Source organism: Leuresthes tenuis, unplaced genomic scaffold, assembly GCF_036924035.1.
Source record: "Leuresthes tenuis unplaced genomic scaffold, fLeuTen1.0.hap1 SCAF_2, whole genome shotgun sequence".
Classification (NCBI taxonomy): Eukaryota; Metazoa; Chordata; class Actinopteri; order Atheriniformes; family Atherinopsidae; genus Leuresthes; species Leuresthes tenuis.
The window spans coordinates 14,452,180-14,469,512 of record NW_027325356.1 but is presented as its reverse complement, the minus strand read 5'-3'; the positions used below and the strand labels follow the sequence as shown (position 1 = coordinate 14,469,512).

Here is a 17,333-nt window from a genome sequence, read left to right as displayed (position 1 = left end):
AGCTGAACAACTACACTAAGTCAATTGTCGACCGATTTGTGATGAATGACCCACTGTGCGGATGTCAAAGGATGTGCGTCAAAGTTCTAAACGATCTTAGGTCAAAGCTCATGCGATGCAGAATTTCCACAGCTGCTCATCAATTAGAAATTTTAGCTCATAGATCATAACTTTAACACCTACAGCTGCATCTTTAAGTAGCGTGGTGGAACATTTCCAACTAACGAGGATGTCAAGAATCATTGTCCAAACTATTCTTTTCAGAGAAGGGATTCTATGTCTATCTCAAAAGTTTGCAAAATGCACATTGGAAGAAAAGATGCTTCAACTCAGTGATCGGCAGCCATTGATCTTTCAGGCTGCCTACAGCAAGGAACTCAGCCCCCATTATTTCAACGGAGCTGCCCTGTGGCAACAATGATGGGGCGATAAATCAGGCGACTGTAGTTAATCCACACTTCGGTTCTTGATTGATAGCCCAAAATTCACATCACTGTGCCATAACGCAGCATTTCATTTCGTCGCTACACACACGGTCACCCACGACCCCTGTAAATGATACGAGTTCCCTCCTCGAACTGTGTGTGACCACTCTGAGGCTGGTAGTGCTTGATGTTGAGACATCATGGTGGGCAGTTTTATTAAACCTCATTTTTGGGGCTGGGGTACGATGTTTCCCAGGCTCCATTTTCTTTGACTTTTCCCCTATTTTTTTTGTTATTTTTTTCCTCTTCGGCTTTCCATGATTAATGAAACCACAGGATGGAAGGAACAATGAAGTCCCCAGTGGCATATTGTGCTTCCAGAGATGGCCAGCTGTGACGTGCCCCACCTCTTGAAACTTGCTGGGTACCAGAGGAGTAACCCATACTCGTCTCAGTTTTTCATAATTTTTGCTTTGACCAATTTGGCAATAACAAATAAAACTTCACAGTTTATTTTTTATTTCGAGCACATTGTTGTTCCTAGTGTGCGTGGTGACCCCTGGTTTGTGTTTCCGAAACTAAGCGCGTTGAATATCGCTCAAAGAAATCCCCCTCAGGCTCAGAGGAAAGAATTACAAGAATGCAAATGTCCCTTAAGCTGTGTTGAGATAATGTTTTCATCTCCTCCTGTGGGTTTTGTCTAATTTATGCGCTCGCATTTATTTTCCTCTTGGCATAATTGTCTCTTTCCAGTGATTAATTTGCTGTTTTATTGTTATTATATCAGCGAGAAGTTTCCCCTCCTTTGCTCTGAACTGCATCTAACATAAGGCCTTGTTAATTAGCACAATAATAACCGCATGTAACTGCAGAATATAAACAATACAGGCTGCAGTTTCAGTAGAATTCTTTGTTAAACTCTAATTCATTTAGACCTGAAGCAACAATGTGGACATACCATTTTAGCAACAGCACCCCACTGCTTTCTGGTCCTCCATTTATTAAAGTAATGCATGAGGTCGGTTGGTTGGTTGGTGTATGAGCAGGTGAACAGAGAAGGTGCTCTAGCAAATTTTCTCGAATGTCAAATGTAGCAGACCCTTAAACCATAATGTGAACACTGGAGGGAATTTCCTCCTCCTTTTTTAATAAGCAGAAGTCATCCCGCTAAATCACATGCAAAAGCTTATATTTTATTGCCTTGTGACTAAAATGTATACTGCGTGGAGCTGCACCAAATACTGCCATGGTGTAATGTATAAAATTAGAATAGAACCTGGAAGGTGAATCATTGTGTGAAGCTATTGCCTCCCAGTAAGAAACTTAAAACTCCTCTCAGCTCATTGCCAATGTGAGCAACTCAGTGACGCTCGTGGGACGGGTTGTTATTGCTGCTAGCTGCCTGAGGAAAAAGTTAAACTCCAGCAAGTAGGTTTATACTCATGGAGGCATTGATTTATACATTTCTCCTGTTTCTGCTAAATGTTCTCAATCCTGTCCCCATGTGTCTGAAAACAAATCACTTCACCGGTGTATAGGTTTACAATAATGCACAGTATACTGTATATGTATACAGTATAGTGTTTGAGAATGCAGGAGTTGGTATAGCTGCAGTGTCCACAAAGCCTCCTGAAGGAGAAAGGACACAAACTATTGCGAGAGCCTGCAATCTGTTGCTTTTCCCTCTGACAGTCCACCTTTAAAACGGCTTTCACTTGTCCCCTGTCAGTGGAGCGGCCTCCACTGGTGTCATTCACTCTGGCTACAGGCACTGCATCATACTATGTTACTATGTGGACAAGTGCAATAATCCACACTGCCTTTCGTGTAATATTCTACTTGTCCCGCTCTTGGTTTTTCTAGTAATGAAACATTTGCCACTGACGTACAGAAGAACAAACGGTCCGTGACCGTGTGAAATAGTTGCGATTCTGCTCTGGACTGCTGAATAATTAAAATCCAAATCACCATTTGGAAAACAAATATGCCGTTTAAGGTAATTTAAAGTAGAAGGTCTTTTTATAAAGCAGATCTTAGCTTACCACAGAGCATCTAAATATATCAAAACAAGCCACAGAATAGGTGCAAGAAATACACTTTATGTAAAAACTGCCTTGAGACAAGCTGCCAGGACCTCTGTAAGGTTGTGATGTCATGTTACAACTATATAGTCATCATCCTTTAGTCGTGTAATCTGAATACTCCTGCCCTGCTGTTGCCAGGGAATTCATTTTACTGTCGGCAGAGGCTTGGCAAACCTTCAGAAATGGGTGTGGGCTGAGCGTGGGATATTTTTATGTCCTGAGGACGTGTGAGACTTCCTTTTTGTTGGGTAGTTTTTAAAAGAATATATGAGGAAAAAAAATAATTAAGGTGGCAACCATCAAAGTTTGAAGTTTTTGACTCTTACTGTATTTAACCTGGTGAAGCAAGTTAATTTCATTTCTAACAAAATCTTTGCTTTTGGATCACTTACATTTCCCTTCCGCCAACGGCGACTGATTGAAACACTCATTTGGGAACATTGTCAGTTTTATGTCTCAAAAACCCACCTGGAGGACAGCGTCTGTTTAATCAAGCCAGATGGTCACTTCACATAGTTTGTAATCAGCCAGCCTGCAGCTCGTTAGTAAACGACCCACAGCTGGTGGCTAACTGACAGTGGTCCACTTCTTGTAGTTACAAGCTCTTTATGTCATTGTTGTGAACTCGAGCTGCATTATCATTTTATCCGAAACAGGCAGACGCGTGATTCAGTTTTTCCGGTAACAGAAGCGGCCTTTTTATCTTCATGAGCTGTAACATGGAGCGCATTTTCAGCCGTGTAAACCTGGTTGTGTGGCTCATTTAAAGCCACAAACTGCTCTTTACCTGTGACTCCGTGACGCTTGCTATTGGTTGGATGTCACTGAATTACCGTTTCTCGTGTCATTCACGAGCAGTAGCTGGTAGTAGTCTGTAGTTATGCCTGAGGTTCTCTTTTGGGTGATATTCATTTGTTTTAAAGATTGTAATCATTCTTCTACTCAAACTTTGCATCCTTCTACTGAACTAGATGCAATTTTCCCTTTTTATTTTCAACAGTATGTAAATATCTCCTACTGTGTAAGACTGTGTGTGTCTCTGTTCTCTGAATTTGTCTCATAAGTGTCTCTCCACTTTTTGTTTTTCAGCTGTGAAGATCAGCAAACATCCAAGGCTGCGTTTTCCTCAAGCAATCAGGTAGGAAGCTATTAATGGAGACATGAGGGCACATAATGAGAGACTGGCTCGTTTGCACAGGGGCTGGATAGACTTGGGAATATCATTCCAGATGGTGCGTGAGCTGCTTAGACATGAAGGAAAACTAGTTGAAAATGTGTGATTTGGCTTCAGGTTGATTTAAAGTGAGAAATCACACATTTGATTGATTTCTTTTTTTTTTTTTTTCCCTATGTTGTAGAGCTAAGTTTTAAGTAAGTTTTTGACACAGACTTGTTGCAAACAAAATCCTCAGTTCTCTTCTGTTTTACTGCAAAGAAATACACGTATCAATGTAGCTGGGTTACATAATTTGTTGCAGATACTTTCAGGCTGTATGGAGCTGCTCCGGAGAGCATCGTGCCAGTGTCACTGTTGTGGTTGAATTACATGTTTTGCCCTGGCAAGTCTCTTTGGGACAAAGGGTGGTTACCAGCTGCCGGGGAGTCGTATGGATGCATACTGTGAAATGTTTTTTAGTTTTCAACCTGCAGGATATTTGCTTTTCTCTGCTGGTGTTCTTTGTTTTGTCATTGAGTCATTCCCTTCACTTGCGTGGAATACAGTAAAAGCAGGGTGTTGGATCCACTTTTTAATGGACTTCACATGTATAACTTGCTCCAAAACATGACACATCAGACCTGGGAGCAACTTCTGCTCCATTTCTGTTTGCCCAGTCTGTAAGCCAAACATTAGAAGCCGCTTGCCTTTACACTTTATCAGTCACCACATGTCCTCTTCTGTGGACACAATGGACCACGTTAATTAATTGAAGAAAACTAATAGAAGCCAATAGAATGTGCAATAAATAATCTCTACATCTCGCATATAATAATGTATATTTTCAAGCCAACTCTTTCACAGAGATTTCACAGAGCAATTAACTGACAGCATATGGTGCCAAGCTTCTCTATAACCACGCTCCACTCCACAAAATGGGTTTACAGTGGCTGTGTGTTTTAGTTTTCCAGCAGTTAATGAGCTTGGATGTTGATTTGCCTGATGCCATGCTTCGACAAGCAGCCAGAGCTCAACATAATCGGATGTGCTTGAAGTTATGATATGAGAAAGTCGCCGGTTAAGAAGTGGCTTTTGTGAAAGTGGTAGTTTGTCCCTCAGTTTGCTGAAGTGCGCTTCCTTTCCCTTTGGTTTTGACCAACGTCAAGTGTTTTGTTCCCAGATGGTTGAGTTTTTGATATTGACGCTTATCCCATTCATTCAATAAAACTGCATTACATTTGGAAAAAGGGGTGGATTATTATTCCTTAAGACACCAGAAGAACGTGGCATAACTTGTGAGAGCAAACAAGATCTTAGTATTTCAAGCTGGTTTAACCTTTTGTTTCATCTTAACTTTTCCTTGTAAGTGCATGTCTGTTTGTCATGGCTCTGATCAGCCAGTGCAATCCCAGCCTCAAACAGCTGTTCATTGTCTTCAGTGTTGACCGTCTAAGCTGTTTTCTCACACAAGATTAGTCTAGTATGAGCTCCGTTTGTGTATCTGCGGGATGGCGAAACACTGAGAGTATATCTTAATAGAGCGTTCACATTATATAAATCGTCCTTTGTTTTGGCTAACTGAAGCAGTCCGGCTGTACTTAAATGAGAACATTTTTTTTAAACAAATGATATATTTTGGCAACGTACGTTAACCTTTCTGTCTTTCAATCATGAGGAATGTAATTGCCTTGCAAGGAGCTTTATCACAATTTAAACATCCCATTTCCCATAATTTCCTAATCTTATGTCCTTAAATGGATGCAGGTATTATCATTGTGTACCGAGGTGTATAGATCTATCTGTAATTTGACATCTCAGCCATGCCTGTCTGCTCTGAAGATGACTGAAAAAGTGTCCCAGCCTGACCTACTTCATGGTTAGTGTACTCCTCAGCAGACTGGGACGGCACCCACTTAAAATAGGATTATGATTAATGTAACTCGAGTATTTTTTGTGGTGATGTGTATTTTCGACTTGCCATAAGACACTTGAGACCTCACACAAAGCCAGACTTGGAATATCCTCGTGTCATGTTAAGCACTGTAGAGTCATTTCTGGCATTCTTGTAGAGTAACATCAGCTTCCGTCACAGCGAATCAAATACCTTGCGGTTGTTTCGCGCAGACTGTGACACAGACTCACTCTGGTGACTGTGCAGGCAATGGCCACATCGGACTATGACCAGATGTTGTGGAATTATTGAGTCAGAGCAATATCAGTTACCTTGGGCGCCAAATATTCAGTCGACGCACTCGGCAGAGCAGACATGTGCTGGTCTGATTTTGTAATATTGTAGTATTTCCTCAAGATTTGACTTTCTAAGAAAGTTGTGTCAAAATTCAACTGGAACAACCCAGTTTCCTTGGTTTTGCAGCCTCCAGCTGCAACTGATCAATCGGTGATATCAGGAGAGGTGCCCACAGGTTGGAGAGCTGACTCGTCATTTGGTTTGTCATCTGGTCCCAGTGGCTCTTGGTGTCCCTGGGAAATGACTGGCTCCTCACCACACCCTCCATCTGTTCCACACTTTCACTCCTTTCCCTTGATTGCCAGACATTTACTGGTAATCAGTGGTCATGCCCCCCGGTGGGGGTGATTTAAGCTTTCTGTACGGCGGATGACTTGGACCACAGCGGTGAATCACCTGTTTTTAAAGGCAGTGACTGTAACTCTTGGGTGGCTTGTGTAATCCCTACTCCGTCAGGGCCAAATAGCTCTGAGCCCGGTGTCCAGAAGACCTGATTAGAAGACCTCCTTGTCATGCATATTGATGCTGGTATGATGGGTTTCCCTTATTTTCGGTCTTCAGATTATGCTCATCTTTATGTGCGCTGAACAGATGGAAGTTTGGTTCTCTTATCAATCTATCAACTGATTAATCTCCATATGGAAAACGATGTCCTCTAGTTTCCCGTTGTTGTCCTTGACATGCTGGCATATTTATGATCACACCACCTATTTCTGCTGTTGTTTATTGTTCTACTCCTTTATACATTGGTGCCAATACTTCAGCCAGCACGGTTATGTTGTTGAATTTATTTCTAAAAATGATCTGCAAATGTATTTATTTACACCTACACATTTCTCGTATACAGCACTGAAATGATAGATCTCTGATGGATACAGTGAGAGTTCTCAGTAGTTAATGATTAAAGAGACTAAATTGTGCTCTGACATCTAGAATCATTCCAGGTCTTGAACTAAAACATCACAGGAGTCTCACTCCGTCCAATAACTTTAAAAGAAGACAAAAGCACCAAAATTATTTTACCTTTTAACATGGCATGGTTTATTGATTCACAATCACCTTTTTTTTTTTTTTTTGCCAGCTCAACTCAAGGGCTCAGGAGTTGGTAAAGATATAATCTTATGAAAGGACTTTGGCTTAAAACATGAAAATTTAGAATTGCCTTACAGTGAGGCCCTGGATCTAAAACAGGATTTAAAGAAGTGTTGTGATGTTCCAAATAACTGAAAGAATCTAGAGGAAGAGTCGCCTTAATACAAACGTTCAGAATAATGCTTAAGCAGCAAGAGTAAAATACACTTACAGCTTTGTCCTAAGAAAAGTCTAACTGCCATTCAGCATTCAGCCATTCGTAAAATATTAAATGTACAGCAAGGAATACATTCTGCTTCCATCCCGGGAAATATAAAGGCTGAGAAAGTTATTATGAATGGAATAGGTGATGAGCCAGTCTGCCATTTTACCTCAATCACGTTTTCAATCATTCTCCGAACTGTCTTGCTCCTCCTGACACCCTGTTATAAAAAGACAGTTACTCTGAACTCCTCATAAGAAGCTCTCAATGCTCTCTGCATAATCCCTGTTTTGAGACCGATTGTAGTTCTGTCAGAGGTGGTGAGGAATGACATGGGATGGGCAAGTGCCCATTCAAAACAAGTGAACAGCTGCAGAGTTGGTGTAAAACTGAGATGACCCCCGTGCCTCTGATGCTTGCTCATCATCATCATTTGTTTCTGCTGCTGCAAACTGCAGACACATTATCTCGGAGTTTAAGTCCTGAATAAGACTTGATATGGCTTTATTACAGTATAGGCTGTTGGATTCACGGTCTGCACATCCCCCATCACCAGGTGACATTATGAATGGGTGACGCTGTTGTTCCAGAGTGTCGCTTTTGCCTGATACAGCTCTTTAAGATTAACGTACAAAAGAGAGGCCAAAGAAGCAACGTCAACGTTGAATTTCATGCAGGTATTTGATGGAAGCTGCCAGGACTAATGCTCTGTAATCTCAAACTTATTTTGTGTGAAGAAGCCAGGCTGTTGTAACGGAGAAAAGGTTGTTTGTGTGTGTGTGTGTGTGTGTGACTAAGCTCTTGGAGCTGAGAGCAGGTTTAAACTTTGAAAGCGAGTGTCCCTCAGTGGATATGTGTGCATTTCTGATTCTTATCTTTTGGTTGCAGTGATGACATGATGTTTTGAACATCTATCACGACTAGAGGCAACAAGTGATAACCAGTGTGGAGCTGGTAGATTTGACTCCTGAATAATAACGCTCTGTTTTCCAGGCCTGCGCATTAATCCGTTTGCTCCCAAGCTAGCCAGACTTGCTTTGACACTAGGCATATTTTTAGTTTGGACAACATGCTTCTCGGAATCAACTTTCTACTGAAGTATGTAGATATCTCTTTTTATGTGAACAAAGATAGCTTCAGTTATTGATTTATGGATCATTAAATTGTTTAATCAAGTCATTAGAGGTTGTGGGTCTGCAAAATCGATCTGAACTGATAGTATGTTTTAGCCACTTCTCCATGGGGAATGAAAGCGGCGTCATCCCACCTTGAACAAAATTGATTTGTCAGTAGTGTCTCATTGTGGCCTGAATACTGCTTCGGCTCCTCCTGTAAAAGATGAGTAATTTGCCTTTTTCAGATGGTTGAATCCGCAAATAAACGAGACAACAGTTATTGGCGGAATTCCCGTGTTTCCTGATTTCCAGTTCTTGTAAAAACAGAACAGATTAGTCAGGCCACAACCAACCTCTGTAACCATGGCAACCTGTATTTGAACACATCCTTGAGTAGCTTTGGAATAGTTCTAGGCTGAAAATCCCTATTCCAAATGGAAGAACAAAAGACACAGCCTTTAAGGGAAAAGTGTGATGTGGGAGTAAGTGAGAGCTGTAAGAATAACTGAGTAGTGGTTTATAAGTATAGTCCAATGCAGCCGCTCAGGTACCCCATCAAAGATGATGTCTTTGATCGTCTTCAATAAATGTGGCTTGTGCACATGTTTGAAATGGATTCTCATGCAGTTAACAAGCTGAATTGATCCGTCTCCACTGCTCGCGACTTTCATTCTGGGAAACATTCGTCTTGGCTTGTTCTATATTTCCATCAGTTTTTCTTCTCTTCACGGGGACATTTAGACGGACAGGAAAATGACAATGAATTGCCGTGTTTACTGTGTGACTCTCTATATTATGTTGAATGAGACATTACCAACAAGCCTTTGAATGGATTTGCGTGGCTGTTTGCCTCTCAGCATGGAACCCGACACCAGCATTGGAGCCGCTGCCGACAGAGATGCATCACCTGCCTGCCTCTGCTATTTGCCAAGCTCTCTCCCTCTCTCACACACAAATACACGTGCAAAATGTGCACATGCAAAAAACACACGCATGGAAAAAAGACGTGTAGTTTCTGTCACTTGTAACGTGTGCAGTGGGTCACGTGACCAGCGGGGTGGGTAATTATGCAAACGGGCTCCGTTTCTCACATGTAGCTTTCTTTTCACGGGAAGGTGTTGTGAAGGCCAACTGTGGTTTAAATAAAGGTAGAAATGTCATAATGGAGTGCATTTTAACTACGGATTTAAAACTTTATTTGCAACATTTTGAATAATAAATAATGGTCGATAAAACCATTTAGATAAACTTCAGCCTGTGAATTTCTGATCACTAATAGCTGGGAGCACAATTTCTTCGACAAAATCACAGGGACTGTTTGAAGCCTTCGGTTTTTAATGTAAGATTATTTCTATGATCTATTTTTTATTTATTTTAATTAAGAGATGAGAAGTGTCACGACTTGACAGGAGCTTGGGCAACATGTTCGTCATGTTACTCTTTTAGTTCTTCGTTACATCTTAGAACTATGAAATTAAATGTTTAATGGTGTTTAATGGACATGGAATCAAAATAAGATGGGAACAACACACCAGGCTAACAATAAATTGCAGCGAGGCAGTAGAAATAAAGTGTTTCTTTGTGGTCTACTATTTTTTTCCTCATTTAGTTTTGTTTGATTTTGTTGGCCAACATCCATTGACACACACATTGATCACCCATCACATCATTTAGAACGAATATGTATATGAATAATGTGTTTTCCACCACCCCCTGTCCATTGGCACGCTTATGAGCCTTCCGGACAGCGATGACCTCATTCTGAACTGTGCCGAGTCGGTGTTGAGTGACTCAGGCTTTCTGCTTTAGCTTAATTTTCTATATTTCCGATGAGTTGTCAGAGAGAACATTGGATGACATGTTTACATTGTCATGAGTATGACGACGGCTAAAGCAACCAGTAAAAATGGATGTGCTGTAAGCTAAGGTTATTCAGAGGAAAGGTTTTGCTTACTCCAGACATGCGCGTAAACTGTTTGATGAATCATTGTGGAATAATAGATGGTACTTCCAACCTTATGTCTACGTGGGAGGATATATGTGCCTTTGAAAAACACACCGAGCAAATATATTCAGACATTTGAAAGACCGATGGTCATTAAGAGCAACAGAACCGGCCAGAAAACTGTCAGCCGTTGGGAGGGTGCTTCTAATGAGCAATAATCTGAATTTAAAGCTTTCAGAGAGTTTCTTTCTCTTTTTAGCGTTTGCTGTAAAATCAACACAAGTTCAAAAGCACATGGAGTTGATTAAACTCAACTGACTGATGGTGAATGTTTTTTAGGCTGACGTAATCACAGTAGTTTGCAGGGGTGTAAGGCCAGCTTTCCACCAGGAATGTGGCGTGTGCACGGCTGCATGCGTATCCACACCATCGACCTCTCCTCTGCGCCACACTAACCGTGTTCAGCTGTTTTTAAGCACAGGATGCTTCTCATGGCCATGAAACAACTATAACTTCTAACTTCTGAAAAAGGGAAAACCGAAAGTCATTCATTATCATCATCGGTCATCGTTACAACTGGTAAGCTGTACATCTATGAAACCTTCCTCAGACACTGAAACTACGGTCAAAAGTGCATTTTTAGTCTATAAGATGATGAACAAATGTTTTTAACTTGTGTTTTCTTGACAACTGCTTCCATTATGCTTACCTTATGTGGAAAAAAATAAGATAAAATGGGGAATAAAAAAAAAGAAAATAGTCCTGAGAGGCAGCACAGCTTTAGCCACCACTCAGATATGGATGCTCTCATCTGTTAACACAGGAGCCAAACCTCACCTCAGGCAAATAAAGTTCAAATTGGCTGTATTTGTGTTCCAAGAACTCTTGACCTACTTATGGTAGGTCATGTGATCAAACTCTGGTTTATTCCCACTCTAAAAGAGGTGATAATTGGAAACCTAGATATGAATGCATTCATCAAACTGTGCTGCTAGACAGTTATTTTAATATTTAGAACATTTAGCAGTGAAAGCGATTAGTGATGTGTGACTGCTTTGATGGCATAAAAATAATTCTGGAATGATTCTTTCTGTTTATTTTTATTTTTCCAACATGCCTTAATAATCCTGAACAATCATAATTAATGCTGCTTACTTTTCTCCTCATGCGGCAGCTTCAGCCTCAATAATAAGCAAATTAACATGGATTCTCTTATGATAACTCAGCTGAACCTACTCAGGATGATAACGATGAGGCCTTACAAAGTGGTGGATTACTTATTACTCAATTTAATGGATGAATCATAAAACTCATGCTTCTGGAGGACATTAGTTTTCATGCAGATTGAAATCCTTTTTTTTGTTTTTGCTTTTGTTTTTCACATTTTGTCAGTGGAAATGCCTTCATTAAAACCTTCCACTGTTGTCTTTGTTTTGTTGTCTAGTTTTTATTGTGTTTTGCAGCATTTGAAAATGCATTTAGAGTTTCCAGCAGCCCCCGTTCTTACTGAATCCCCTGTGGTGATGTGTACTGTGGAATGAAAGCCACTCTCATACGTTTCATTGTGCTTTACATGTTGTCGTTTTGCGTAGACACAGTTGTGTTGCTTCAGGTCAGGCCATGTTAGAGTTTGCCCAGTTTGACCGTCGTGCCACATTAGGGCTATCAACATGCCCTTGCCAAATACCGAAAAGGTTCCCTGATCCAGAACTTCAGCATGATTGGCCTTTTGTAACTTGTGGGCTGTTCTATTATTGGATTAGAGGCCATGTTATTTAATAGTGACTGGGCTTTTCCAGCAGGCGCTGCTCTGCCTCATTGATCAGTTGAACAACAGCTACATGTACCAGTGCTCAGTGTCATTTTGCTTTTCTCTTGTGGGCCCTTTGTCTATCTTTTAGGCAGGTTGTTTTCTCTAAATGATATTGAATTGTGCATCTATCCACTGTGTCCAAATTAACGGTGTCTTTCTCTGTTTCTGAATTACAGACGCAAACGCCACAATGCTTGATGCACACTAAGCCGACAACTCGCGCTCTTCGGCATCTGACAGCATTTATTCTCTTCGATATAATTTTCAGAGCTGCAATGAAATAGAGTTGCACCCTTTTCTTTTTTGAAAGAGGGGGTAGTGTGGGCGAAGTCCTTGACAGCAGTTCCTTTTCAGTTTTAAGATTCAGGGGCTGCTGCCATGACTGGCACAGACTTGGAGTCGCTGCTTTGTGAAGCCATCTTAGCAGTGCCAATGCAGAATCTGACCCTTTCTGATTCCTCTGGAATCCCATTGACTCTAATTCAGAAGTGGGATTTGAAGATTTCCCCAACTTGGGCCTCTATCAGAGATTCCCAGCATACCCTCACTCTTCTGCTGCTAACAAGCTCCCAGTAGGATGTCATCAACTTGCAGATTACCCACGCGTCCTCTGACTTGTGTATTGAACTCGATTTCTCAACATATAATGTGAGGCTGGTGTCCATGTTCAGTGACACGTCATTAAACTAGAGCTCAGTCCACTCCAAACTGGCCCGGCGTGACTTTCTCCTGCCACTGTTGTAGATCACATGAAAAATGTTGCTTATAGCAGAGTGGTATTGTCGATTGTTCTCTATTATGTGAATCTGCTGTAGATCAAAGCAGTGTAGGTGTAACTGTTGAGTTTAAAATCAGGAGGGGGATGGAAGCTTTGTGCTTGTGTATCACAGTGTGGGAGTGTAAACTGTATTTCTGATTATATTCATATAGGTTCTTTATCTGTATGTGTTCATTATTCTCCCATCAATTCCTGATTCGATTGGTTCAGTTTGAGGCCGGCGGCTCATTTCTTTTCCTCGTTGGGGTGCTTACTTTATTCATTTTAGACGTAGTGTAAAAGCTTCCCTCTGTTTAGTCTTGCAGGGATGAGCACTAATGATTTGGAGAAAGTCAGCGGAGTTGGTAAATAAAATAGACAGATAAAGCTGCAGACTGCCAGCACCCTGTTGCAGCAGGTGGATGAATTGCACAGTCACAGAAAGCAGGCAGGTAAAGATAGATAGATAAATGAAAAATCATGCCAGCAAACAGATGGGCCTGCTTAGAGGGATTCACCAGCATGGAGAGAGATGACAAGTGTGATACAGCAGACTGCTGTTAGCAATGACTGAAAATGCAGCCCTCTTTTGTCTTGTCGAGTGAAGCTCGAGTTACATGGTGCGTGCAAGCTGGCTTTTTCCTTCCTGGCAGTGGGCGCTGGTAAATTCAAGTGCTAAAAACATGTGCTTTTATTTGTCTTTTCCGTTAATTTTATCTACTGATAAGTCTCAATTGACCTCAATAAGCTGTTTAGCTTGTTTGGTAGTCGCTCTGTCTTGTTGTCCGCGCGATGCGGATTGGAAGCAGCTCATGGACTGTAGGAGTGAGTAGATTGAGTTAAATTCATGGTTTCCACATGACAAAACATAATGACTTTGGCTGATCCCCTGACTTCTTCCTTGAGAGCCACCATGAGGTTCACATGTTTCCCTTTAAGTAAAGAATCTGAACGACCATTTGACTGATCACTATTAAATTTGGCGCTCCCCTTTGTAATCCCAAGAGGGTGGGTTTGAATAGCTTTGTTCCTGGGGTCAGTAGATGATTGAGAAAAAGGAACGTTTTTGTTCTGTGCTGTGGTTTATGGCTGTACATCCAGAATGGATATTTTTAATGACTTGAGCTGTACTTGGTGTTTACCAGCACATTTGATGTCAGAAAATCCTTCCTCATTGTAGAGAATGAAAAATGTTTAACGGGACGCTTTGGTTGTAATCCGGATTCAGTGGAGACTCCACTTTGTCTTAGTGCAGAATGGAGAGATTTACCCTCAATTTTTCAGGGGTTTTAACAGAGCTTCATGCTCCTAATTGAGCTCCTGATTTGTTTAGCTGTGCATTGCTTGAACGTAGACAGTTGAAAGCTGAAGATTCGGCTGTCTTTGCTTTTGAAAACTAGCCGGCCATTGTTGGGAATTCGTTGTTTGCCTGCGATGAAATAAATTTTGATTACAAAGCGGATTCACATCTTACAGAGCCTCAAAGGAGTTTAAGGAAGGATAAATCAACCACAATGTGAGAAATTTCCATATCACTGCTAAAGAGGATTAAGTTTGAGCCAATTTTATTTATTTTTTTTTTTTTTATTATTATCATTGTCTTTTGCCTTTTAAGATTGACCTTGAATTTGCTCACTTTTCTTATTACTTGGAGCCCTGGACGGTTTGTCGCTGCTGTGCAAACACCTGTATGTGCTGTGCTGAGTGGAAAGGAAACTCTGCAGCTTGGTTGAAAAAGAGTTTGATCAGCTCTGGCTATTTTCAGAAGTTACATTTTTTTTATTCTTTAGACACCCCAAAGATGATGAACACTTGAAAACAATGGAAGTTATATGTCGATTTATACATGTTTATACGTATATTAGCTTTCATCTAATCAATTAATATGTTCAATGTGGGGTCTGCTTGGTGTGGGAGGTTACATTTACCAGGAGAGGGGGGGGGGGGGGGGGAGCTGTTATTATAACCAAACCTGCAGGTGTTTCCACTGGTAATGATGTTATCCTCTTCTGCCTTCATCATTTCTCCTTATCTGTGTGTGTTTTCCTGCTGTTTGTCTGGCCATTCTTCAGCCATGTAAAGGCTGATGCTGCAGCGATTACAGTGTAAAAAGGGAACATTAGATTATGTCTGTGATGTTGCACAATATGTTTGCAGAGGAGGGCGAATGCAAAGGTAGGAAGCAGACAGCTGAGACTTCAGCATGTGATCAAATCAGATGAAAGGAGGGAACGATGATAACCATGACTCTGAAACAGATGCCGCAGATGCTTTGTGAATACAGAATTCGTAGAATTTCAAGAATGTCTCCTTTACTTGCAAAAAAACCCCCCAAAAACCTTGAGACACTTCTGCTCTTTTTCCAACACCGTTTTCGGCATTCTGAAGCTGAGAGAGGGGTGTTTGCAGGCTGGGTAATCTGTGCTGATTAGGGAGGCATCCGCGGAATAACATTCATATCTTTTTTTAAGGACGGTGTTTGTCTTTAAAGCAGTGTCATGCTTTCACAATTTGGGCGAGAGACCGTTGTTAGTGTTAGTGTGTATACAGGTTTTGCGGGCATGGTTAGTTTGTTTGACCTGTTAATGTTGCATTTAAAAAGGACAAAATGAGATGGTAGCAGTTTAATTTGTGACTGTGAGAAATCTTCTTAAGTAAAAAATGACCTGGTTTCCAAAAGATTGTACACAACTTTAATTATTTTTTTTCTCCACTTTTTTAGAATTTGAGAAATAACAAAAAATAAATAGATAAATAACAAACTGACCTCGCTGAGAATTTTGAAAGGAAAGTTTGGTCTAACTTTTCCCTGTAAAATATTTTCATGGCCACGGTGCCTTTTGAATAAGCCTTTATTGTGTTATTCACCAGTCTTGGCTGGTGAATAATCAGCCATAAAGCAGTGGAGTGTCAACATGGTGAGCCAGAGAAACACCTTCTCCCCTGCATGTGAACAAATCTCACATAGGAACTAGATCCTGGGCGTCTGAAACGGGGTCATGAGCCAGCGGGGCAGAGCAGAGAGGCTCCCTGTGAACGTCAGCAGTGGCCTGGTCCGACCTTTGACCTCCCCGTCACAGAGCAGCTCTGTGTTCCCATTGGTCCCAGACAGGATGTGCTCTGTGGGGGACGTTGCAGGCCTGTTCTTTATTCTTCCTCCATTTACTTTGGAATCGCAGCAGTACTGAATCTGAAAATCTACATTTCTTTACTGTAAGGATCCTTCAACAGACATTCAAATGTGTTATTCATCATTTCTGTGATCATTTGATCGTGTGCTCTGCTATTGCTCAAGGAAGTTTAATGGCGAACTTGCAGCTCCGAATTTACTCTGTTTGCTGACATAATATAGAGTCTGCTGTTATTTTCAGTTATATAGGAGTTGTTTACTTTATCTGAACTAACCCGATTTAAATGGCTCTTCGCTTTCAGAGTCCAGCTTTACCTCTTTTGCACAGAATATTTTGGGACTTCTTCTTTGTTCCTAGCAGGGACCAGATGGGCCATTTTCAAAAAGTGACAAATTTCTTGTCAGCTCTTTTGTTTTATGAAGCATAACAATGGCCTGGCTGTGCACAGATTAGCACTTTCTTCACGTTCATAAAACTTAATTGTTTGTGGCATTGCAAGAGGAGGAATTTATGATTTGTTTTTTGTCCAAATGTGCGTGTGTTGTAACAAGAACCCATTTTAAGGCTTTGCTTTCTTAATGTGACGATGAAAAGACGTTCGATCAAGCACAGCGATGACGCCACCGTGGATTCGTGTAACTTTTTAGGGTATCAAAAATTGGAAATTGCTCTCCCGTTTGCAATAGACTTGTGTGCGAGTGTAAACTGCGCTCCCTCTCTGTGACACACCACACGAGTGTGCTGAAATCCACCTCGTCTGCTCTGCCTTTGTTCTGTTCCAGGTGTAGCTGCAGCCCCTGCCCACACCACCTGCCAGGATGGTGGCGTTGTCGCTGAAAATCTGCGTGCGTCAATGCAACGTCGTGAAGACTATGCAGTTTGAGCCCTCCACAGCCGTCTACGACGCCTGCAGGATCATCAGAGAGAGGGTGCCGGAGGCCCAAAGTGGACAGGGTGAGCAGTGGGGACATGGCTCGTATAGATCAGCCCATCGAAAACCTGAAGTGAAGAAGTGCCATCTTTATCAGACAATTTCTTTCTCTAAACTCAAATACCAATATTGTTATGAGCTTCACAAGTCCCGTGTTGGCTTGGTTATTTAAAGAAAAAAAGAAAATCGGGTGGTGTACAGCTCTAGAAGATGGGTGACTAATCAGAAGCCTTTAAGTAGGCGATAGAACTGTGACACTATTTTTCAAAGTTGCAGATGTTTTGTTTGATGTAAACATTTCTGAGTTCTGCTGCATCTTTCAGATCTCATTTTGATTGGCACTTGTGTCTGTTCCATGCCTTTTTCACTAAAATAAGCCCATTTGTACAGCCTGCAGTGTTTGTTGTGGCAGTGCAGATTTCTTTAAGTCTTCT

General features: G+C 41.3%; 1 protein-coding gene across 2 annotated transcripts in view; it reads left to right on the top strand.

The window, feature by feature from the left end:
- tln2a (talin 2a) overlaps nt 1-17,333 on the top strand; it is a 75,323-nt gene that overhangs the window by 15,417 nt on the left and 42,573 nt on the right. The window contains exons 2-3 of one of the 2 annotated variants that reach the window (XM_072380296.1): nt 3,599-3,647; nt 16,751-16,922. In XM_072380296.1, the coding sequence (XP_072236397.1) occupies nt 16,787-16,922 (136 nt within the window). In that variant the 5' untranslated portion in view covers nt 3,599-3,647; nt 16,751-16,786. Of the gene's footprint in view, nt 1-3,598; nt 3,648-15,940; nt 16,051-16,750; nt 16,923-17,333 lie in introns of those variants that run through there. The other variant, XM_072380297.1, reaches the window with a different exon arrangement.